The sequence below is a fragment of the Poecile atricapillus genome, chromosome 3 (genome assembly GCF_030490865.1).
Source record: "Poecile atricapillus isolate bPoeAtr1 chromosome 3, bPoeAtr1.hap1, whole genome shotgun sequence".
NCBI lineage: Eukaryota > Metazoa > Chordata > Aves > Passeriformes > Paridae > Poecile > Poecile atricapillus.
The window spans coordinates 58,578,421-58,603,554 of NC_081251.1; the positions used below are offsets into that span (position 1 = coordinate 58,578,421).

At 39.1% G+C, this 25,134-nt stretch overlaps 2 protein-coding genes across 5 annotated transcripts in view; one reads left to right on the forward strand and one right to left on the reverse strand.

The window, feature by feature from the left end:
- Window positions 1–6,843: 6,843 nt before the first annotated feature.
- RMND1 (required for meiotic nuclear division 1 homolog) lies at window positions 6,844–24,614 on the reverse strand. Of its 4 annotated transcripts, XM_058836946.1 has the most exons (11): window positions 24,114–24,614; window positions 20,095–20,203; window positions 17,142–17,217; window positions 16,756–16,795; window positions 13,671–13,771; window positions 12,312–12,418; window positions 10,246–10,310; window positions 9,306–9,382; window positions 8,075–8,195; window positions 7,264–7,380; window positions 6,844–7,024 (listed from the first exon to the last, which is right to left on the reverse strand). In XM_058836946.1, exons 1-11 carry the CDS (start codon window positions 24,612–24,614, stop codon window positions 6,992–6,994), a joined length of 1,347 nt encoding a protein of 448 aa, XP_058692929.1. In that variant the 3' UTR covers window positions 6,844–6,991. The 4 variants fall into 4 exon arrangements, with proteins under 4 accessions (XP_058692929.1, XP_058692928.1, XP_058692931.1 ...); XM_058836945.1 differs by lacking the exon at window positions 6,844–7,024 and having other exon boundaries at window positions 7,045–7,380; XM_058836948.1 differs by lacking the exons at window positions 6,844–7,024; window positions 13,671–13,771; window positions 20,095–20,203 and having other exon boundaries at window positions 7,045–7,380.
- ARMT1 (acidic residue methyltransferase 1) overlaps window positions 24,489–25,134 on the forward strand; it is a 52,510-nt gene continuing 51,864 nt past the window's right edge. The window contains exon 1 of the mRNA XM_058836937.1: window positions 24,489–24,630. The gene's annotated coding sequence lies outside the window, so the exon portion shown is untranslated. The remainder of the gene's footprint in view (window positions 24,631–25,134) is intronic.

Genomic DNA, 25,134 nt, shown 5'->3' on the forward strand with positions numbered 1-25,134 from the left:
TCGGTGCCGCCGCCGGGGGGCACCGAGCGGCTCCCGCCGGGCGGTGCTTGGCGGCGGGTGTGGGATGGAGGAGGGATGGATGGATAGATGGATGGATGGATGGATGGATGGATGGGTGCCGGCTGGTGCTGCCCTGGCGCTCGCTGCCGGGGAGGAGTGGCGGGCGCAGGTGCGTCCCTGCGCTCCCCGCGGAGTCGCCGGGGATGTGGGAGACGGGGACGGGCCGGCAGCGGCGGGACGCGGTGTTCCGGGCCAACTCTGAGAGCCGGTGCCCTCCTCCGCGTCACCCTGGCTGCTCTCCAGGTGTCATTTATAGCAAGTCTCGGTCCGGTGCCCCGGGAAGGGGCGGCGTGGGACCGGTCTCTGTGAAACTGCCCTGGGCACGCCGTGGCTGAGCTGTCAGATGGGAGGTTAGAAGTTCACTTGTCAAAAGGAGTGATTCAGAGTACAAAAGTGGAAAGGTTGGGTCTGCTTGCGGTCTGTTCGGCTGGACGCAGGTTATTTGAAGTAGGTAATCTTAACTTGCCTTTTTAAGGGATGATACAGCTGCCATATGTGAAAATCACATCTGCAACTTCCCACAGTGGCAGATCTGGTGGTGGTGGAGTGCGGAGGGAAGGTGGCTGTAGCAAGGCCTCTGCTGTAGAATAATCCCGTGGATGCTTAAAAAACTGCATAAAGAAATGCACCAACAGACATGTTGGTATGTACCTGTATGGGTAATGGAAATTACACGGAAACACATGTATGTCCACGATACATGGAAAAAATTGTCAGTCTTGCAGAAGTTATTAAGTCAGAGCTGTTAGCATGGAGCAGGGATGCTGTCTTTTACAAGAGGCCGGGAGGCCCTTGGATGTGATTTCTCCAGGCAGGGAATCAGTCCAGGGACAGCCCAGATACATCTGCTAAGTGGAGCAATGGCATTTTCAGAGAGAAACGTTGTCGTCATTGAAGACCTTATGGGAAGATGTTGGCCAGAAATAGTTAAAGGGGGTTCCTTTGCACCCCCTGCCGTGGAGCCCTGCTCCCGCTGTTCTCCAGTGTGCTTTTTGTTGTTCATGGGGAACAGCATATGCTCCAATGCCAACTGTCTGAATTAGGTACAGATGATTATTACCTTTTTTAAGGTACTTATTTAAGGGGCCTAGCTGTACCCAGGATGTTGTTTCCATGGTAATTAAATAAGATACACTATGGAAAAAAAGGCCCAAACTTTGAACTTCACGTCTTGACAGCAGGTGTGCTGTTGGGGAGGAGGAATCTTGTATCTTGCACAGATGATTGCAGCCATCACAGGCTATTTAGATCCTTTTACAGGATCTAAATTGATAAAGGATTAGACCAGTTTTATGTGAGTTTGACTAAGCCGTCTCCCACTGAAATTAATGGATGTCTTGATAGGCACAGCTTGAGTCTTTGCATCAAATAGTTCATGAATATTAATTTATTTACCCAAGTTAAACTGTATTGGAAAAGTGCAGGATTTTAAGACTAGTGAAATCTTAAAAAAACCCAACAAACCAACCCCAAAACCCAACAACTTTTTATTTCAATGAAGCTGAAAGCTGACTGTGTGCTGCTGTTCCAATACTTAGAATAAAGCAGCTGAACAGAACTTAACCTTTAAGACCTATCTTGAATAGCTGAGATTTTAAAAACATGTCCATTGTAGTTCAGCACAATTCTCTGAGTTCTGTTATGTGAGCATGTGGCAGAAAGTTTATAGAGTGTATTTAACCAGTCTACTTGGCAATTTTTTCCCCTGAATGGTTGCCCTTGCACTTCAGTTTTGCAAACTAAATACAAAGTAAAGAGAGTACATGGGCATTTGAGCTGAAGTTGCTTAGTGTTTGATGATCTGTCTCATTCTCCTGGAAGATATTGAAAAAGTGATATAATCTTTAATTTAATTGAGTGGGCTACTTAGGAAAACCAGTGTGTTTCTGTCAGATATCTGGCAGGCTTTTTGGCCTCTTTTTCTCTTTTATGCTGCACTTGCTTACTTGTGTGTTGGCATTCATGTGGGATTCTCCTCTGTGCTGTCTCTGAAACTGGAGAAAAATTAACTTAGCTATGGTTTATTTGTATTATTAACAGCTCATAATTCAGCTTCAAATCACCTTTTTCTGGACTGCAATACTTGAATCCAGCAATAATGCAGTTTCTAATCTTGTTGGAATCTGTAGACAGAGGGCTGTGTTGAGTGTAATGTTGCCAAACTTCAGACCTGCAGTACTGACTGACACTTGAGACGTCACCTGTGTCGCAGGGAGTGATAAGCATTCACCTGATGCATTTGGGACACCCAACTTACCATGTGAATCTAAAATATTACTTCTATCTCTTCTTCAGAGTTTTGGGTTTGTTTGTTTTTTAGGTTACAATCCATGCACCTGAAATTGTAATAAAAATTTATCCATGTCTCATTAAATGGCATTACTATGCTTTTAGTTTTGACGTGCTTGGTTTTTCCTCCTGAGTTTCTAGAGGTACTTGATTAGGATTTCTTTCCCACTTCCATGACTTTCTGAAAGGGCTGTTCAGACTATTTGAGATAGTGCTACACACATCTGAGCACATTCTTAGTTAGGTGTGATGATGCTGATGACAGGATCAGTCCCTAGCTTTTGGGTTTTACTTTGGTCTGCATGTACTTGGATTAGAGGCAGCATTTTGTCTGATAAGATTGTATTTTACATTGTAAATGAGCATACTGCTGATGATATAAGTGTTAATAGGATGACGGAAGTGTCTGCTAATCTGAGTAAAAAGTCACTTGAGCAGTGGGAGGAACTTGATCCAGTCTCAAGTCCTGTAAGTATGTCTTGGATGAGTTCAGTTGAAATCTGGAGTGGAATAGCAGATTTTTTTATTGCTATAGTCAAAACCTCAACAGCTCTAGTGATGTTAATTAGGCTCAAAGTGCTAAGATTTTGTGAGTTTTCAAATTTCTCATCATTTTTGAAAAGTAAGAGACCATAGTCGCTGTTCTGGAGAGCTCTTTGCTCACTGCTCCCTGTAACACTGCTGATGCACTCCTAGAGGAGTGGAAACCATGGGGATCTGGGAGTTGCATGTCCTAGGCAATGTGGGAACTGTTCCCCAAAGGTGTGAGACCCTATTTCACATAGGTACAACTGTAGTAAAACATGAGTTTATGTTAATGCTATAAATGTTTTATTAGCACAGCTGCCATTTCTAACACTTGCACTTTTGATTTATGCTGGCAAGAAGGCTTGGTGGCAAATGTGACAGCTGCAGTAGCTTCTTGCTAAAACATTGTACCTCTGAGAGTCTCCAAGCTTTTCATCCAGCACTCTGTCCTCCCCGTGTTAGAGCTGTGCACACATTTGTCCAAGTCTCACCTGTCTTTCAAACAGCATTGTAGGAATGTTAAAGTGACCCTTGGGAAAACTGATGTAAGGGCCCAGCAGCAATAGTGGAATGGCTCTGCTTTTTCTTGCCTTGGCTTCTGTGCTTCTCCTTGCCTTGCTGGTGGGGTATGTTTGTGATAGTGATCCCCAAGGAGATCTGAGCTTTCACAGTTTTGCCAGTAGGGCTGGTGGTCTGAGAGGTGAAGGAGATCCATGGTGCGTGAGCCACCTTTTGTGTGGGTTGTATGAGGTAAAAAGAAATGGATCTTTGTTGTTCTGTAGGCTAAGCTGGTTTTCTGGTATCGGACAGATAGATACCAGAATTGTTTCTGCACCTAGTGAACAAAACTAGTTGAGTAGCTGCAGTACAGACCAGCGGAAATAACTATAACCATCCTTTTGTCAGTACAATGTATGTCATTTAAGGAAATGTTTCAACTGTGTGTATAGTTTTTCTTGTTAGGAGACTCATCTCTGTCAGGAATTTTTAGTGTAACCCAACTAACACAGTTCTTGCATTAGCTATCTATTTAGTGCCTTTGGCTTAGTCCGAATTTAGCCATGCCCACTTTTAACAGGTGAAGTTCAAATGTGATAATGTCCTCTTGGCTGGAGTGACATTTTTAGTGAAGCTTGACTATAAAATTACAGCAATATATGTACTTGCATGTTGTTTTCCTTAGAAAAAAAAGGATTCAAACTGCAGTGGTTCCCAAGTGCATTTTTAGTATCCACACAGGTAAGGTATTCCAGAGGAAGCAGCTCTCAGTGACAGAGCTCCAGGGATGTGTGTGTATCCATCCAGAAACCAGAGCTGATGTGAACAGTGCAGCAGAGAGCAGGGATTGACTCTACTCATGAGTGCTGTCACCCCAGAAAAACAGGTCTGGAATTGAGTCACAGCTCTCAGCATTCCTTGCTGCTTTGCAAATAGCTACTCTTGTGACAACTTCCCAGCAGATCTGCCAAAGAATATCATGTATAAGTTATCCTTTACCTTACCTGACAGAAAAAACACACATAGAAGCAGTTTGCACAATTGGGATCCTTGTAACAAATTATCTAACAAGGCTCCATATGAAGAGATTTTTACCGTTCAGTCTTAATTTTGTTAAAAAGGTTAAAATTTCTGAGTTCTGGATATTTTAGGATTCCTCTGTGGTCTTCCTTGCATATTCTGTATTTATTGCTATTGCATCCTCTTTTTTTTTTTCCTCATGTGACCCTTACTGGTTAGAGTAAACCCATTTTGGTAAAGACTCAAAATGTGCTAATTGTAGTGATGAAGGTTGTTTTCAGCTACACCAGGAGAGCATGTGCTGGGTGAGGCAGGCAAAAGATGTGTGTGTTCTCACAAATAAGGCAATTAGTGTTGCTTCTGGAGCTTGAGTCTCATCCTGCCCCTGCCATAAAACTCTTTCCTGGTCAGGCCATGTGTGTATGTGCACAGGCTCCCCAAGGGATCTCTGGCTTGAAGAAACAGGGACTGCAGGCAGGGAGTTTCCCACATGCTGTGTGGTCGCAGAGGGCTCTACTCCCTGGTATATTCTGTGAAAGCTCAAGTTGCCTCCTTGGTACACTCAATTCCCAGCTTGGTTCTCTATGTGTAATATAGCAAGAGGATTCTCTATAGAGTTAGCTGCTCAAACAAAAACCCCTCAGGCTTGGATGCAGCTGCCAGTGTATACACCATGAAAAAAACAAAGTTTTAAAGGTCTGTTAAGGCTTAACTGAAGCTTTTGGGTTTTTTTTTTAACTGTGACTAGCCACTCAATCAATGGAGTAAGCAGGGTTGGGGGCTTGACAAGGAGCACAGTATGACTTTATGCCTGTGATTTGTGCCAAGATAAACTGATTTACAATTTCAAAAGTAACTGCGCTTCTTTTGTTTTGAGGTGTTGGTAACTCTTACAGTCCTGAGACAGAATACTTCAGATAATCAAGACTGGGCACTTCATGCTTTTAGAGAGCACTTAGGAGTCCTCCAATGACTTTGTTAAAACCACTTTTCTGAGTGATGCAGTTGGTCTGCATATTTACATTTTAGCAATTTAGCTGAAATACTGAAACATTAAATGTGAGATGAATGGGAACTAATGTCCTTGAGTGTAAGTATTGCCTCAGAGTGGGGGAAGGGAGAAGCCTGAAAAAATATTTGCTGGAAAAATGATAATTAAATTGTAATGTAATTTTCTGCTATTGCAATTAAGTTGTGCTTGGTAAGTTTTCGTGCTGCATAAACGATGTAAAATTCTGTTATTTAACAATGCTGTGTAAGTCAGGCTACTGATGCAGAGCAGTTCCGCACTGACAAGTCTTTGTCACCGAGCTGTTCTGACCAGTTCACTTCCCTGAGCAAGGGCTATTCCAGAACCAAAACCTCCAGTTACAATGTTCTGATTCCAATGGAGAAAGCCTACTCTTAGGAGCAGCAGCTGCTTCTTCAGAGGCACCCATGGTATTGCATTGTAATTTATGGCAAAAGGATGGGTTTGCAGTCAGACGTTTCTGCTAGCTATGCCTGACTTTATTTTCTCCATTATGTCTGTTTGATGTATTCAGCAGGAATCCAGTACTGCACTCAGAAATAATTCTCTCAGGTGGAGATAGAACAGTAAGCTACTGCAACTGTAGTTGCATTTTCAGACTGAATTTAGTCATCATGGCTTGTTAATGATGCTCCAGGAGAAGAGCTTTTAACAGAATCTTTAGGTTCTATTCCTTATTTAATACAGTGAACTAAAGTGAAACAGGTGATAAAACAGCAGTTGTGTACCAGTTTCTGAATATAAATTTAGCAAAAGAAGTTGCTAGGAAAAAAAATCTGTGCATCCTCTCGAGTAAGTAACACTCTGTGGATTAGAAATAAATTAAAAATAAAAAAGAAGAAACTTTTACCTTAGAGGATATTTAAGACATCTTACCCTAATGCTAAGTCACTCCTTGCAACTTATACTGATAAAAATCAGATAGCATGGTAAGGTGGACAGAGGAATTCTGTAAATATTTCTTTAATTTACCATTTTGCTACAGGTCCCTGTGACCTCTGAGATCAACTAATTCCCCTTCTATGTGAATACTAAATGTAAAAAAATAATGTAAATAGTACTGCATCTCAATAAATGTATTCCCATACAGGTATATAAACACCACTTTCTGGTGGGATGGAATGTAATATTAAATATATCTGCCGCATAAATTAAAATCATGCCAGGAGAACAAATAGTAATGCCATCTCCAAGCTTGGGACAGTGTCGCAGCTCTCCAAGAGTGAGCTGGTAAACATGAGGGAAAACATAATCAGAAATACACAAAGTAGCAAAGTATTCAGCATCATTTTAACTGTTACAGGAGAAAGCAGTAGAGTCCTTCACCAAAAACAGTCAGCATGGATGAGATTCATCCATAAGTTAGGCCCTCTCTAACATTATTAGTACAGTGGTTGGGAATAATGTTCACAGACTGATTTTTAATTTTTTTTTTTATTTGAGTAGAATATTTAAAGATTTATCAAGATACACAATTTCATGATTCTCCAGAAGTGTATGATCAGAATTTTCCAGGTCTTGTGTTCTCTATTGTTTTGTCTGTTTTCTTCTTCCTGAGTTCTGTCATCAGAAAACTACCCTTGCAAGTTCAAACAGAACCTGTGGAACAGCAAACACACTGATAAGAATTTTTATTTTATTTAAAAACCATTAAACCAGTTTACACTATAAATCAGGTAATCTGGAAAGTAACTGTAGCTACCATTTGAAAGCTGCAAAGAACAATTACTAATTCCCCGCGTACATCACATTAATGCAGTAATCTTAATTCTCAAATTATGAAGTATAGAAAATGTTTGTTATTATGTTCTTAATACTGGAAAAAAAGCCCCACCAACCTCTATGGTGATTAGTATTACTATCATCCACTCAAGACGCAGCGCGTGCTTTTCATTCAGGTGATTTCGCATTAGGTCTGTCAGCTCCATGCAGTGCTGGAGCTTTTCATTCATTACCTGCAACCAATTACAAACATCACAAATCTGGACTCGAGAAATGGAATCAGATCACTGAACAGGGAAACACACCCTACAGAACTAGAAAGGGGTTAACACCTATGCAAAATATAACAGGAAATTAAGAACGGAAAATTCTCTAAGACAAAATGCAGAAGCAACAAGCTTCAGTATAAATGGACCTGTTATTTCAATAGGTTCCCTGAAAGAATATAAATTTAGATATGTATCTACAGGTATTGAAATGTTTCTGGGTGATACCTACTCATGAAAACAGTCACAAGCAAAAATAGATACAGCTTTCTGGAATGCCTCAAAATTAAATATTTATGACTGCTGTACCACCAGGCAAAGTAGTTTTGGTGCTACTTACTCTGGTTCAGCAGTAAAGAACTTCAAGAACTGACATGAATTACCACGTCAGTAAGAAGAATCCACTTCTCAGTTCTTCTAACTATTTAAAGCCTAATTTAGTGGCTCAGGAAATAAACTATTCATTCATGTGAGGCAGGTTAACCTAAACCAGGTAAAGGTGTGAGCAGGCTAAGAACACTTGGAGAATAGGGAGAGTGTGTAAAATCTTATTATTTATTTCATTTCTGCAATTAAAGCACATTCATGGAGCAATCTGTGACCCTGCTGAGCCAAAGACAATTGATGTGAGTGTGGAAGATTCTCACAATAAGACACTCACCTTAACTCTGCGATTAATGTTGAGAAACTGGCAAGTCTTGTCATAAAGCTCTTCCAGTTTTTCTCTGTCCCAGTAGAAGTCTGGTGTTATTAGCAGGTCTGAGCTCAGATTTATACGGTGTCTAAAAAGAACGGGTACTACTGTAGTTCAGGCTTCCTCTTGGTGAATATAAGCAAATATTTACATGCAGTTAAATGAAGTAAGAAAATTTTCCTGTAATTCTACATAGAATATGAAAAGAATCTCCTTTCATAGTAAAAATACAATTGGAGTGATTATTTAAAATTGTTCATATCTCCTGAAACTTTTCTGGGAGTACTCTACTGTGGAACTGTTTTGAACATAAGTGACTTTTGCCTTATGCCAATACTGCCTCCTCAACCTGTCGCCTTCCTTAATTTTCAATACCTGTAGAAAGGTCCCTGACCATGCCGGCAGCTCACTGTAGCAGTACACAAAATAACAATACAGAACTCCTGAATGTGACTGGTACTGCATGCTGGATGTGTGAGGACACGACACCCCTCAAAATCAGGCTATGGTGTAAGCATCATAAAGGCTAAAACCTAACATCTCGTGCCTTCCTCATATTGCTGACATAAACCTTTGGATACTTGGAACGTCATTGCTGATTACTGATCCGTCCTTCAAGTAAGGATATAAACCTCACCGTTTGAAATAGAAATTGCTTTTTTAATTTTACATTGGAGATTTTGGTAGAATTTCTTCTTTTTTTTTTTTTTTTTTTTTTTAGTGTGTAATAGTTGCATTGTCAAAGGCCAAATTTCACTTGAGGCAGGAAAAAACATTACATCCAGTAACTTAGCAGTGGTTTCTGAGTAAGTCAAGGGAAGAACAGAAATCACTAAAGATTTTTACCAACTCTAGGTTGTAGCAGTTTTACCTACCCACCTATCTCCTGGTATCCTTTGCATGCTTTAGTATCTACCATAATTACTAGTTAAGAGACATATTGCTGGACTCGGGAAGGGAAAAGGGCGTGGTATTTGGTCATTTATGATATACTGCCTCTTGAAATGCCAGTGTGAGTGGTGAGCCAGTGGTTCCCCTTACTAATGTAAATAGCACACAGTCTTCAGTAAAAAGAGGGAATTCTCCCACCCTGTCTCACTCTGCTCTATTTAGTGTGTATTCTGCTCTTTGTATCATGCACAATGTAATTTTTACATTCTCTGTAATACAATGTCTTGGGTGTAACCAAAAAAGTTACCTTAGTGCAAAGAGTTCTCCGATTTTCTGCATCACATCTGCATGAGAGAGTTTTATCTTCCTTCGTGACTTTAGAATCTGAAAAGTAGTAAGTCTTCAGTGCTTGATCAAGTAACACATACTAGGAGTTAAAAAGTCCAGAGTTCTACAGCCTGAAGTATCTTAGAATCTAAATGCATACTGTACTTACTAACATTTTAGGTTTTTTTGCTTAGTGCCTTGCTTCTCTAGCTTTCTAAGAATATCACCGTGCAACTGGTTCATCCAGGCTTCTCAATAAATCACTGACTACGTCATCAGTAGCTACAGAAATACTGGGGCATTTTCTATAAATGATTTCCTGAACAAGAGATCATTTGTTTTTCCTTCCTGCTGTTTTTATTTTAAAGTCATGACAGTGTTCTTTTCCCTTATCACTCCTTAGCCTTTTTACAGACTTTCTCCTTACAACGATCAATGTATTACCATTTATTTCCTTCATATAAAAGTAATAAACCGAACGTTTTCTCTTTTGAAACCTAGAAAGGTCATTTTTATATGCAACATCATATGGGCTTTTACTGTAATTAAGTCTCATGAAAAATTTCTGAGTAATTCACTCAAACTCTTCATTATATTCAAGTCAAAGCATATTATTTTCAGTCCAAGTTAGCACACACTGTGTTTGGCCAGGTTTTTAAATGCTGCTTGTCCTGTTACACATACATTTCACCAGTAGCAAGTGACAGTGGCATAACATGGGAAACGCTACTACTATGCAGAACCCCACTCCCCAGCCCTTTAAAGGCTGGTGATTTCTTGACTGACCACTTTGCAGGTGTTCTGAGCTTCTCTACACTGATGGATTTACCATCAAATGCTTCTTCCCTCTCCTCAGCTAAATCTGGACAGATCTTTTACAAGTATAGGAGAAAAGGAGGAGAGAGTTACAAATAACTCACCTCAGGAATTGATTGGATAGATTCCACAAAATTATCCAGTAATGATTCCCAAATAGCCAGCTTTACTGCAACACAGAGATGACAAAGCAGAAGATTGTGAGAGGTACAAATGCTTTCAAGTAATTAAATCTGCCAACAGGCTGCTTCAGGACATGTCAATGCTTACAGACATTATTTGCAGCAAGTTACAGTTTGTACTGTACAATTACTGTTCACATACCAGTGGACAGATTTGGGCTGGGCACTGACACAGCTCTGCACACAGAACCAGCTTCACCATGAGCGCAGCTGTCTTCTCCAAGTGATCAGTTCAGATCCTGGAGATTTTTTGCTTCAGCTCAGGAGCTGTGTGTCCAAGTGCTCTACTGGATGTGTGAGCCCTCTGCAAACTACATTCCAAGGAGGCTGGAGATAATGAGCTATGCTGGCATCAGGCTGACTTGATGTGGTACCTCAAGAAACTCCACTGCACTTCCAGTGTCCTGCACAGTTCTCATTCTCCATTAGTGCAGTATTGATGCACTGCTCCAACCACAGAGAGTTAGCTTGTATAGATACACCACCTGTTCCTGTTGAAGCTCAATTCAAACTTGAGCAATCTCCTGTTTTTAGGTGAGTGTAACTGTTACTGAAGATACTAACTTCTGTTCTAATGAAGCCTGAGTTCAGCACTGGCATTGGCCACACAACTTCTGCTATGCCTCAGCTTGAACCTAGAAAAATGTTTCTACAAGATGATAATATAACTTGGGGCTTGTTCTTGAGTCCACAGATTACCAGACAAGAATGAAGTAGTAACAGATCAAAAGTTAACCCCATTCAACCAGAAAAAATTAATCAGCGAAGATTTAATTGTCAAAATGATCTCTTCTATGGTAGTAATCAATAGTATAATCTGGTTAGGACACTGCCAGTAAACCCAATGCTGAGTATTTTGCACACTCATCTTTTGAATACAGAGGCCTAATCCAAGTCACTGACTTAAATGACTTTAAATTTAGCCCCTGAAAAAAAACCAGCCAGTAAGCATTTCATCTGTCACCCGTTATTTGACAGAGGTTGGTTTCTGCTGTTCATAAATCTATCTAGGGACTATGCTTGCATCCTTTATTTTTACTGAACATTATCTCCTGGGAATAAATACCTTGCTCCCTTTTAGGACACGCTACTCTTCCATACAGTGGCTTTATGAATAAGAAAACTATAGAGAACAATATGCTTTTTCCTCAACAGCTCTTCCTTCAACAGTCAGGAACCATTTAATTACACTGCACTCCTTGATCAAATGGTGTATCACTTCAAAAATGTGCATTCTGGTTCTCTCCTGTGTAAAGGTGCACTTCCCCAAAATATTACTGTAATCCTGGAATTTGCCCTAAAGGCAGTAGAGGCAGACAGACCAGACTTCCCCTAAAGGCTTTTTTTGAGGACAGCCTTACTGCTGCTAGTTCTTAACTCCCACTTTCTACATCATTCAAGGTCTGAAGCAGCAGACAGGTGTTATTTGCCCAAGCAGCAGCATGACTGGTGAGCCTGACTTCTTCACAGTGCCTCCCACTGTCTGCTACCATGGCTAATAAGCCTGCAAACATTATCTGTGACTCTGGTCCACATATGTGTCACTGATACACCTCCCCAGCTGGGAATAGCTGCTCTGTATCACTTCTTTAGCTGGCATCTAGCTGCTTCTGTCAGAGGAAATGATATCAGTATGAATTACCCAAGATTACTGAGTGGTTTCTAATACTGAACTCTATGCTTATTGTTACCCTAGGATAGTTCTCAAGGGTGGGGAACAGGATGCTCTTTTGCCAAGCATGTTTGTTAATATGCTTTGTTCAGCTTTAAAATAGTTTACATTGAAAAAGGCAATTCCAATTTACAGAAAACACAGTAAAAGCATTGAAAACAAAATCCTCTCAATCTGAAGCACAATCACTCTTTACATAGTTTGTCTAAACCAGATACCAAGTCTTTTCCAGCCTGTCACTATACAAGTCCCACTTATAATGACATTTCACAAAATCTGTAGCATAGACTACATAGTATGAACAACATTAACTTACCAGAAAGACAAAGAGCATTTGAAAAGGCAAATTTCTGCAGAACAACTTCATCACTATCCAACTCAGAATTTAACAAGATTTGTCCTTTATGGAGCTTTGACTGACCTCTGTTAAGACAAGATTGAAGCACCTTCATTGACTGAGCCGCTAGTATAGGAACATAAAAGAATATTCGACAGTGCAAGAAAGGCTGGTTGTTTATTTAGATAAGCCATGCCATATCTGTATGGGTATCATCCCCATCCTTGCATTTTATTCATATTCAACCTGATGATATTTACAACAAATCACTGAAAATTAGTTCTTCAGTCTAAAATAAGTATTATGGCCAAATTTTCTAGGTGTAAATGCAAGTGCAGCAAGCTGTGATGGTAACTGTAGCATTGCTGCATACACACAGATAATTCAGAGTAAGCAGGCTGCTGGCCTCTCTCCCACTCTTTAGCTCCTCTGTTAATCTTTCTGTTGTCATTTTCTGCTGTCACTCTTATCAACCTTACTCTCTCCCTCCCCACTATGATGTTACTTTCCCTGAAACCTCTATTGCATAGGGGGCAAGGAGCAAAGAAAAGGTGACAAAAGACTTGTTCAATTTTTCATGTCAATCTCACAATGAAACATGCATAAGCACAATGGAGCATGTCAAGAATCACAAATTGTACAACTAAATAGTACATGCAGTTTTCAAATGGTGAGGAAAAACCAAACACCTGTCTCCTTATCAGGTTACCTAAAATAAGCTGAATCTCATTAGTTCAGTTCCCAGTATTAACAGTATCCTGACTGGGGCTGCTTTCTGGTGCTGTTGGAAAATTACAGGTAATTTATATAATCATTTTCATTGTGAAAAATTTCTATAGAGATAATTTTCATGATGAAAAAACATTATTTAACAAGGAAAGTTAACTTGCCAGGTTTATCATCACACAATAATCAAATTGTAACTTTCCTAGGAAATGAAGTACATGCAGAAATTACAGCTTTGTATATGAACCTCAAGGATACACAGAGAAAGCTTGTAGAGAGCATCCTCTTTAAAATCAGACTCCTCTCAATAATGCTCATTAGTTTTTTTGCTGTGACATACATGGTTTCTATTTGGCATTGCTGAAGAGCTGTGTGGGCAGGGAGCTTCTTATTTACAAGATCTATTGTATAAGCGAATCCCAAAGGCCACTACCTGCAAGCTTACCAAGGCAGCAACATTTTCAAGTCAGATTTACTGTTCGCTTTTTTTTATTTTACTCATTTGGAAAAAAAAGTAAGGACAAGTATATTTTTACTATCTGAATTACTTTTGCTTGAATTTGGTTTAGGTGTCTGTTAGCTTTTATATACAGAATGCCTGAAGATACTTACTCTCCTATTCTATAATTCAGCTCTTCATTCTCCCAATGGACCAGTGCAACTTCATATGGCTGAATTTCATGCTGCTCTAGCACTTGCATGATATTCTTCATCTAAGAAGGAGACAATTGCAGCAATAGTTACCATGCAGTAAATTAGCACTCTGCAAAAAACTTGCATAAGGCAGGCTGATGAATGCAACCTTCATGCTGAAGTTATTTACCTAACAATGAAGAGGTGTGATAAATAGTGAAGTTATTATTAACATAGTTTACTTCTGAAACTAGTTGTGGTTTGAGAAGAATTTGTAGCTATGAACAACTGCAAGGAATCTGGGAAAACTCTAATGTCACTTTATATGTGCACACATGGAACAGGGTAAGGATTAATCACAGCAGCAGTAAGGACAACATGGGTGTATTCAGTATTATAACAATGAGCTGTACTAGATTTTGGCAGATGTCCGAGTGTGGGAATCAATCTTTAGAAGTACATTAGGTGGTTGTTTCTGATAAAATTACTAGTTTGCTGCTAAATCAGTAGTTTTGTTTTTAATTGCTGCTGAAATCGGTAGTCGTTTCAGCTACCAGAGGTCAGTTATATTACAGAAACCCTTTACCACTGTAAAAATCTGGAAAAATTGTTTCAGCTGCCACATTCACCCCTGTAAATACTTAAATGTGAAATTTTACTTGCAGAAGTAATCTCACTGCTCCTTTATTCTCCAGCACACTAAAACCTGATGCAGGAAGAAAGAGCCCTTTTCTCTCACAAAAACTTTCTCCTCTGACACCTGACTTAGGATCCTTGTTCCTTTTTATATGCTACAAGGCTCCTCTCAAAAAAATCATCTGCAATTAGAACAAATTCTGAACTAAAAAAACCACTCACCTACAAGTTTTTAAAAGGCATTTAGCTACCCAACAGCCAGTAAAAAACCAAACCACAAAACCACAATACACTTTTGATGCCTAAATTCTTTAAAGAGTTCAATTTCTACAAAGTCATACTTAAAAAGCACTCACTTTTTAAAATAAAGATCATAGTTAAATCTTTTAGCACAAAACTATACCCTATACATTTTTCATAAAGCATATTCTCCAGGGTAAGTACTCTAAAAAAAATCTGTTGGATCACCTGCAAGAAGGATTTTCTTTGCACTGCCAGCTTTCTTCACTGCTTTCAAGAATTTTGGTGATACTAGCTATCTAGGTAACACAGTAACATTTTTCACTGAAAAAAAAAAACCCCTCAACCATACAGCTGAAACTGCTTCTTTTATAATCCTCAATTCAGTATTAGCATGACTAATACTTGCCATATAATTCAAGTCTTGTGACAAAAAAGGAAGGTCTGCTTTGAGACCAGTCACCTCTGCCAAACAGCAGCGTCCAGGGACAGTTCAGCAGTGCAAACCTTGCATTGCTTCTAGGTCCAGCCTAATTTTATAGAAGGGACTAGTTGTGACACAGTAAAATTTATTACAAGAGATGTTCTGGAGTCACTAGCTGCAAACTCTTGCTATTATGGGCACTTACGTCACACAATTTCCTTTTAAAAAAAACCTCAAAGTTGGTTTTTCTTTTTGCCCTTGCTATTTTGGTAAGGAAGCTGCTGTGTAACCTTCCTACTCAGGTGTTTGGAATTGCTATTTTGTGTTTTAATTTTCTTTTTGTGATCAGTCTGTTACAGTTAAGTGTTTGTTAATTTAAAATAGTTTTTTTTCTCCTACTAGTCATTCTGGGGTACTTTTGTCCATTTCCAGCAATACTCTACATTCTGTTTTACTGAATTACTTTCAGTTTCTGTTCTACAGACCAGTTTGGGGCTTTTCTCCTTTCATTTCAGTTCATTAAAGCATGTCCATAAAACTAATGCTTCTATTTGAGCAAGTCGTTTGACTGTGATTTCAACAAGAAGAAAGAGGCATTTTTACTCCACTTTTATAAATAAAGCTAGCAAGGGACCAACTACTGATAGTAGTATTGACCAGGAAAACAAAGTATCAAATTTTCAAAGGTATTTAAGCATGTACAACTAAAGGAGAATTTTCAGACTGCTCTGGTGGGCTGAGGTGTCCAACTCAAAGGTCATCGGGAGTTAAGTCAGCCGCTCTTCAGTAGTACTTGTGAATCAGTAGTGCAGTTACAGCCATAGCATCCTAAGTGTGCTACAGGCGAGGTTTGAAGGGAGAGCTGGTATCTTTTTGTAGGACACCTGATACACTGACACCCCCCAAAACATACAGGAAATCAGGAACATTCCAGTTCTGAAACAAAAAGTGAACTTGAATCCAGAAATTGTTCACATCTGTAAACAACTGCTCTGTGTTTTCATTTACCCCAATGAAAATCCTCCTGTGAATTTCTATACATCTTACACCATTAAATTTCACATATTCTGCTTACAGATAAGGTCAATACTTTTTCTATCTAGAATCCAGTTCAACCACAGTAATAAAAATGCATTTAAAACATTAAAAAACTATAAATATATTCATTAAAATAGACATGCCTCTGGCATACTCTTCTAGGTCAGCAAAGATCACCAAAATATAATATGTCAGCAGCATATTTAGCAATTATACCAACCAATAAAATCTTCCTTCAGGAAAATTGCTGGCTGGTAAAAACACAGACAGTATTAAAGGGTTCCTTATACTTAGTTTTTCTCTTTCAAAGTTACCCAAACATAGGTCTTTAATAGTCTTGACTTAAAATGCAATAGAATGGAATGATCCTTTTCTTCTAACATATTTTTTATTACATTAGTGCTTTTCAAACAATCATTCACAAGTAGATTTTTCTGATCTACTTTTTCAGGATGTAGAGCTGCAAGATTTTTTTTTTTGTCAGTCTCACAAGATGAAGGTTTCAGATTTTTGTCTTAAGTAGGTGAGTTTCAAAAGTGATGTATCAGCAGCCCACACACTTGAGGGCAGTAGCAGGTAAGAACCTGCACTCATTAGAGAAGAATCAATCCTTTTTTTTGCTTCATAGAAAGATCAATCTCCCAAACAAACCTCTAGCATGCTGAGCTTTGTGAGACTGACAAAACACCTGCTTATGCAGTTTTAACCAAGTTTCACTTTACTTACACTTTTCTCTTCCACATTCCAAAATACAACAGCCCCTTCCCTGTGAATTCAAGGAAAAACTGAGTGTAATCATACTCTTTTAAATGTATTTTAATGGAACACTCAAATTGTACAGTGGCAACTTTTGTCATTGTGAATAAAAAAAACTTAAAACTATCTTCACAGAAATTACATACTAGTTGCTTTTTAACCATACTTCAATGAAAAACCATGAGAAGATGTTTTTTAACCATTTAAATAATTCTGATTTTTTTTTAATAATTCTGACTGAACAGTTATTCCTTGAGTTTCATGAGGTAGTATGAGACAATGATCTAACAAGCTGTACTATTTCCTTCACACCATTACTGTTAATGACAATGTTTTGAGCATGATTTATAGCTTACCTGAAGAAAAAAATAATGCCAGGATCATCTTCTTTTGCAGATTTCTCAGTACTGACCACCAAAACATTTGCAGCATCTGGTTTGAAACAGTGAAAAAATTGAGTAATTAGTCAAACTTCTAAACATGTCAGATGATAACTGCAAGTATGTAATTCAACAGTTGCATACTGACACATCAGCCAGTCCCACATTTTATTTTTCTGATGGAAATGCTTGCCAGGGACCAACAACAGTATTGAACTACGCTGCTTCTCCAAACTGTCACACTCTAGACCAACTGGGCCTCTACTGGGAACTTCACCAGAATCTTCAGTTAATGAAAGGTAGCAGCTTTGAAGAACAAAAAGACTTAGGAGAAAACTATGCAGACATTGTAAATAACCAGGAACAGAATACAGAAGTGGACATGCAATGTGAGACAACTATGGAAGTTGTGCACAGTTACAGAGAAATTACCATTCAAATCTGTTTGCTCAGAAGCCCTTCTTCTTTTCTATGCACTAAGGGATTAATCTGCACTCAAATTGTGCTTACTTTGCTTTGCCAGTCAGAAACTTGAAAGAGTGTACCCCCAAGACAGGAGAGCCTACACCTGCATTTCCCTGCACATTAGAAGTATGCTTTTGAAAAAGATCTTCCACCCACCCTCCTCTACCACCCTTCTGATGTGCACTGCACAGCCGTACATAAAATATGACAGGTTTTGCATTAAATTAGTATGAAAGAAAAGCTCAAAAAAAATGCTCCTGTGGTACTCCAACCACTAATGGGGCATTTGTTACAAAGGATTAGACCAGAGCTAGTCCAAGTAGAATACCCCCAAACTTACAGAATGTGATTGCTGGGTTTTTAAAACAGGAGCTTGATTTCTCCTCTATAAATCTTCTCCACTGTGCCACTCACTAATACAGATAAAGTTTTAGAAGTCCTGATGTGACTTCAGACCAGCTTGACTCCTTTTGTAGCAGCACTAGTGGAAGCTAGACCAGAAAAGCCCCCTACTTCTAGTTAAAGTGAGACTTCACGAAGATTTTGCAAGGCCTAACAGCTAGGCCTTAAAAATTGAAATGCCTTTGCAGGAAAATCTCAAGTCAAGTGACAGGGTATCAAGTGTTGTTACTTTTGCCTGTGTACAAATTCTACCTTCTGCTTTAGTGCTCAGGCCATAGAGGCCAGGTAGACTGAGGCAGCAGAGAGTGATGACCAAGTATCAGATACACTTTTGCTAATATATGATTTGGGACCACACAGTTGATCAGAATGATCCCTTAAAAGACTTTTCTTCCACTTGATGTTCCAGTTCAGAAACACTGGATGAATAAATAGAGCAGTTTTAGGTGTGAAGTTTGACTTCATCATGGAAGTAACATTTGCCTACGTGTTCTCATTTGCCTTTTCAAATACCAGCCATGTCTTTATCCATTCCAGCCAAAACAAACACAACTGATGAGAATTTGGTCTGCTTTAAGTGGAAATGCAGGATCTTCCTCCAAAATGTTTTTAAAGAGGTCAAAAACAAGAATAATGCTTTGGAAAAACACTACAAAACAATAAATTCACACAGTAACTGCTATTTTAGATTTCTATGTGGTAATATTTTTGAAAATTATTTTCCCAGATTCAGTGTTTGGCTTTGTAACCAACCACTGGTACATGCACATGTCAACCATCACAACACTTCAGATCTGCTGGCACAATCCAATATCCTTTCATCATTACTTCCTCCAAACCTTTGATAAACAGTACTCATTATGAGTCAAAAACACCATGAAGAAATAAAAGGAACCGGCAAAACCAACACTCCCAGGGTAAAATAACATCAACACTAATGTTTAATTCATGGTCATGCTGGGGGTTGTACAAAGTTTCTATCCCAAAGCTGTGAAACCAGGGTTAGTTTTAATACAAAGAAATTACAAAGGAACATTAAACTTATACTCTAGTGGGTATTGTCTTTCCTGTTCATCTTTCAGAACAAGATGATCATTAGTAAATCTCATGCTTGAAAGAGACTCACTGGAGTATTACTGCACTTAGATTATTATTATTTGAGAGGCAGACAGGCTTTTCGTAAGCCCTACTGAAATGCCCATGAACTGCCTTGTCCTTCTCCTAGCTTCATATAATCTGTTCTTTCAAAGGAAGGAATAAAAGGCATTCTACTACTGACATAAGAAAATCACAGCTGTTCCAGGGCATAAGGTTCCTTAAGCTATAATAAGATCCATTTGTTTTTCTTTTGTAATATACTGCAGCTATTTCCAAGCCATACTTTCCAGGTCTTCAGAGATACTTTATATGGAAACCAGAATCAATTATTTTGCTGAAGCCTACCTAAGTGAAGCACTCAACTATTTATTGGATATACTTGGCCCCATAAAGAAGTATCAACAGCATTCTCTTTACTAGAACTAAATATTTATTTGTGTATCTTTTTCATTTCACTTAAGTCAGCAAAGCTCTCTCTTGAATGCTGTCCTCTCCAATTCTGTGATTTACATTAATAGAAATATGGGTACAGAAAGAAGATGCAACACTTCAAATTACAAGATTGTTTTGATACTGTACTACCTCACTATTGAAAGATTAATTAAAAGCAAAAAGTAACAGTTAGTGAATGTCTATAAAAATTCTCTGTATCAGTCAATTTCCAAAGTTATTTTTCATGCATGCATGTCATTTTTCTATACTTCTGGTGTTAATTGTTATGTTGGGAAAAATTATCAGAGGGTAAGAGCAAGAGCCGCTCATATTGCAATTCTGAAAGGTTCTGTTGTGAGGATTTTTAGGCAAATAGAATCTTTAAGCAAAGCAATAATTTTACAGGCAGTATGATATATTCCAGGATATTATCAGAATAAGAATACATAAAATTATAAAAATTATATCCCTCACCCCTATTTTATTTCCCAAGATATAAGATTTAATTTAATTTAATGTTTCAAAAATCTACCTCTAGGCAAACTTGTTATTTCAACATATCCATGTGAAGTCAGGTCATGACAGAGATTACCAAGATGATATTCATCTGCTGTTGCAAAGGCTGTGCACTGCATCAGATTCTGTGCCAAAGGAATAGAGATTTGAGTTAGGGCAAGGCTGAAGCAAGATGGTAATAAAACAACTGTTTGCTTCAAATTTATTAAGAGAGTGACAATTTCCACTTATGTACTGTTCTGTGGTATCATTGCCATGATGTCCATGGTGTACATACACTAACAGGTGTACTTGCTCCTCATTAAGTGGGAAAGGAAATCACACACTGAGAACAAGCCAGGCAGCATGAATGAAGTCACAACAAAAAACTCTGTGACAGGGCCACAAACATAACACTTCTTCCCTGAATGCCCATCAAATACCTGAACAGTAGAGCTGCACTTGCTGCTGCTCTCCCATCCCACGGCTTATGACATACTTGGCTGACCACTGAAACCAGAGGCAAGACACCCCTGACAGCAGTTTTAACACCCGTGTTTTAAAGATAAATGGCATTTGACTACTCCAGTCTGTTTATCAAGCAGAAGCTCCAACCACAAACATCGTGTTCTGCCATGCACCAAGCTACTTCTGAGGGCTGAGCCAGTGCAACACAGAAGGTCACCGACCTTCCGGGCCAGCTGCAGGTGCCGCACATCTACAGTGTCCCTCCCCTGCCCTGAGCTACATCCTGCACCAACTGCGTGGTCTCCACTGGTACCACAGTCAGACAGTACACCATGGCCAGCCTGTCCCACTATCCCACAATCTCAAGCAACTGAAATGTCATATCCAAAGAAATAACTGGAAAAATGATTCTGACTTGTGAAGGGATGTGAGATTTTCTTGATTAATCAAACAAGTCACAATAAACTGATTTGTAAAATCTACTACTCATTTGAAGTGTATTTCTTTGTTCTGATACCACTTATAACCTACAAAATTGTTTTTCAGTGCAATGTAGTGGAAGATATCCAGAAAGCAATGTCTCACGGTGGATCAGTCACTTCCCTGTTTTTTGTAACTAATACAAATGGGGATGTAACTAACAACAAATCAACAAAAGAACTGTGCTCATCTTCAGGGATTTAGGCCCACAATACACTTCCACCTAAAATCCAAGTTACATTTTTGCAGCACTCAAACACTGTCAAATAGCAAGGCTTCAGGAGGGGTTCTGATCCCTGCAGAGGGCCTGTCATCAATCATTAGAATCACCACCTCACATTTGAACTTTTCTTTTTTAATGTCAACAGTCTACCCTCATATCCAAAGCTTTGCGTCATCTTAATTCAGCAACCACGAGCAGAAAATAAGCTTTCAAAGTAATTATAATATTCAGAGATCAGTTTTGTAGGCATATTCCCACAAATCTGCTAGAAGTCTGAATTAACAATGGAACAGAACTGTGTTTTCAGTTCCCTTGAAGTATCAAGTTTCATTATCACAATTTCAACTGTATAAATCCATTCTCAATCGCTAAATCACCAGTGCCAGTTATACATCTGAATCTGAAGATTCTTCCAAAAAGCTCTGGTTATTGTAAGTACACATGCTCTGCCATGAAACTCTTCTGTCAAGAGTTAAGGGAGCAAATTCTTATCTTGTAGTTAGTGTACAATTGGAAAACATCTATCCTGCTCTGTGCTTCCCACAGTTTATTACTTGGGCTATTCTTCATTTCAAGGCAAATGCACTACAGGATTGACCTTCTGCCTTACAGCTGCAATTTTAGTTTCAATGGCTATATTTCTCATTTAGTTACAACCAGAGGTTTTCCACTAAGCTACATGCCTGAAACAGCATTTTGGATATGAACTACTTTTGGGTTTGGTTACAATGTAACTTTCACTTACATATTTGCAAAAATCTTGTTTGACAGAGAACATTCGGCTTAGGCATAATTTGTGATTAAGACACCTAAAATATGTGTCCATGGGTGCCAGTGAAGATACAGACAAAAAATCTACTCTAATCAAGTGACTCAGCTAATCCTAAAATAGACGTGTTTAATGTCTGATCAAACTTAATGCCGTGTTTTCTGCTACATCACTTCCACCTGCAAACTTCAAAAACCCCAGAATACAGCACCTGTACTGGTGGTGCTAGAAGGGAACTCGAGCTACTCACCCCCTCCTTCTTTCTGCCCACAGCATTATTGAGATCCTATTCAGAGCAGCACACAGGATGGGTACTCCTAAGGACAGCTAACTACGTTGACATCTCATTTTCTGTATCATCGTGCCCTCAAGAACTGTACAGGCTCATGGAATCATAACTCTCCTTAATTCCTCTCTTCTACTTTTAGCATACAAAAAAATTTAAGAATAAAAACCTGCAGGATGAACTTTAGTCCTCATATCACCACAGGAATCAATCTTCATCTAAAGCATAGTAAATACTATGTCTTTGCCTGGATTTCAATCTATTTCTATGCTGGATGGCTGTAGCATTAAGAATTAGCTCAGAGGCTTTTCCTGCCATCAGATCATACCAGGTTATCCAAGTAGTGGTACCACTCATTGATGGACTGACTAAACCACTTAATTGCTTTCAAGAACTCCTCTATCTATCCTGAAAAACTGGTTGTACAACAATTTATCACTGCTGGTGCCCAGCACTCTGCCTGTAAAAACACATGAAGACCAGTGCTGGGAGGATGGGAAGGACCTCACTCACCAGGCGCTCTGCAAAAGGAAGGTGTCAGGCCCAGACAGAAAACACCACAGATCGCAGGGTTCTCTAACTGAGAATCTCAGGAGTGGGCCTGCAACTGCTGTCTCCAGAGGCAGGAGAAGATGGCAAGGAGATGTCCCTAAGGCAATGCCCTTGGCATTAGGGCCTGCAATACTAAAGGTAATTTTTGGGTCAGCATTTTGCCATGCAAAAGCTTCCTCCGTCAGTATATTATTATTTCAGTGTATCGGGCAGTATTTTCTCAATTTTGTCACAATGGAAAAAAATTAAAAATAGCACTGCATATTACTCGCACATATATATATGAAAATGTCAAACAAACTGTTTACATCCTATGCCATTCATTTCACGGCCTCAAAAATGTTGTTACTTTGCCCAAAACCAAGAAATCAAGAAGAATCAAACTCTAAATGTAATGTCATAGCATGACTAAAAAGCTGGAAACATTACATAATGTTTCAGGACTAATATTTTTCACTTTCCTCTTCCAAAGCAACATAAAAATGTGAGTGGGAACTAAATTGTGCACAACTACCTCTTTATGTTACACTAAAGCATACCCCCTGCTTATCACACAAAATACTAATCAGAAGCTTAGCTATGAGAAGGCAAGCAGTAAAACTTTTCTCTGCTCACACTCAGTGTGGAAGCTATTACTGAAGGCACAATGCTTGTTTTAGTCTCATCCATCATACTATTTTACTAAGAACACCCTGGAACTCTTGTTTTAGACTGAGAACAGTAATGCATCTGACACCAGGATTTGCCATGGAAATCCTATATTCAAGTGTATTTAAGGCGTGGCTTGGCTAAGAGCTAACTTAAGGAGATATGGCTACAAATATGCACTGTTCTTCCCCATCGTGCCTCACAGTATCTGAAACAGTATGTTGCTGCCTCTCCTCTGCAGACCTCAGAGTCTGATAATCAAGGTGCTATTTCTACACATGGAATGATCTTTCTCAGGTAACACAGGCTACACTTGCACATTCATTTCCCATTTGAAACCCAATCTGAATATAAATTTTATACTATTAATTTTCACTTTTATTTCTGCTTCACTCAAACCTTAAAACTAGGTAGATCTGGATAAGCAAAGAAATGCAGAGAAAGTTAAATTCATTTATATCGGGTTTTCACTAGTGTTGCAAACCTCCAACACTAGTGTAAATAATGAAGTCCTTCTCACCAAACAATTATGTTAATTTCATTAAAATGTTCATCTAAACCCAAATCTGAATGTAAATTAAATTGATACACTCCCTTAATGTCAAATAAAGTATAAATGTTATACTTCACCTTCATGTCTGAGAGTGGCAGGTTCGTTCTGGATGGCTGCTTGGTCCTCGGTGCCTTTGGTGGCCTCTTAACTGGCTGGTTATTGGGTTTGGGGACAATTTTACCAGCTGATACAACTGCATAAAATCTTGATGATGTGTTCCTAAGCTTCATGATCCACTCTCTATTGAGCCTGTAGTTTTCCATCATTGCCACACCCAAACGTCTCCAGGATGAGAAAAAACCCTCCCCACTCTGATAATAAGCATTTCTTTCCAAAGTGGACAGAAATCCTTGGAGAAAATGCCAATTCCTGACTTGCACATACTGACTTGTCAACCACGGGAACGCAGGTTTCAGTGCATACAAATTGCAAGACTTTGCTGTTCTGTGAGCCGCTCTTTCAACTTCATTATCCAGCTTTAATAGTAGACGTCCAGTTTTGTTAAAGCTTTGGCATTGACATATTGTTGTTAAAGTGTGGAAAGATCTTGTCTGAAGGTGCAGAAGTTTCAGTCTCATTTCTTCCCTCTGAACTGTATTTAAAACAAACAAACAAAATCATCCATCAACATTTTGGAAAAAAATAATATTATTTCTCACTTATCTAAAAGGTGGTCCATATTACTCTTGCATGTGTTAGTACTCCTCAGCACATGACACTGGTGGAAATAAAAGGGTTTTTTTGATCCTATTGAAATACTCTGAGATCAAAACACATGTGTGTGCTTGCAGCAAGTGGTGAAAAAACAGAACTGATTGCTGTGTCAATATACAAGCGGGCATCTTTTCCTTGGGCTGCTCATTCTGTGCAGCAGCCTGCACATTTAGTAACCCCACTGCTTGTGAGCAAGCAAGCACACACGTTAAAGACGTGTGAACCACTGTGATACATAATAAAACAATTAGATTACTACGTGGTTGTATGGGAATGTCACCTACAGAACACACACACTGCTCAGCATCGGCTCCAGCTGCTGTGCCATGAACAGCTGATCACACACCCAGCCCCAGCCACCTGTTCTGACCACAGCGAGAATGG

What these genes read in the sequence shown, in the direction of transcription:
- RMND1 (XM_058836945.1), bottom strand. Translation starts at nt 24,614, where the DNA reads ATGAGACTGAAACTTCTGCACCTTCAGACAAGATCTTTCCACACTTTA. An exon ending in CTGAATTATAGAATAGGAGA is followed by an intron (nt 12,419 to 13,670) that starts GTAAGTATCTTC and finishes TTGTCTTAACAG; the next exon opens with AGGTCAGTCAAAGCTCCATA. An exon ending in CTATCCAATCAATTCCTGAG is followed by an intron (nt 9,383 to 10,245) that starts GTGAGTTATTTG and finishes ACTACTTTTCAG; the next exon opens with ATTCTAAAGTCACGAAGGAA.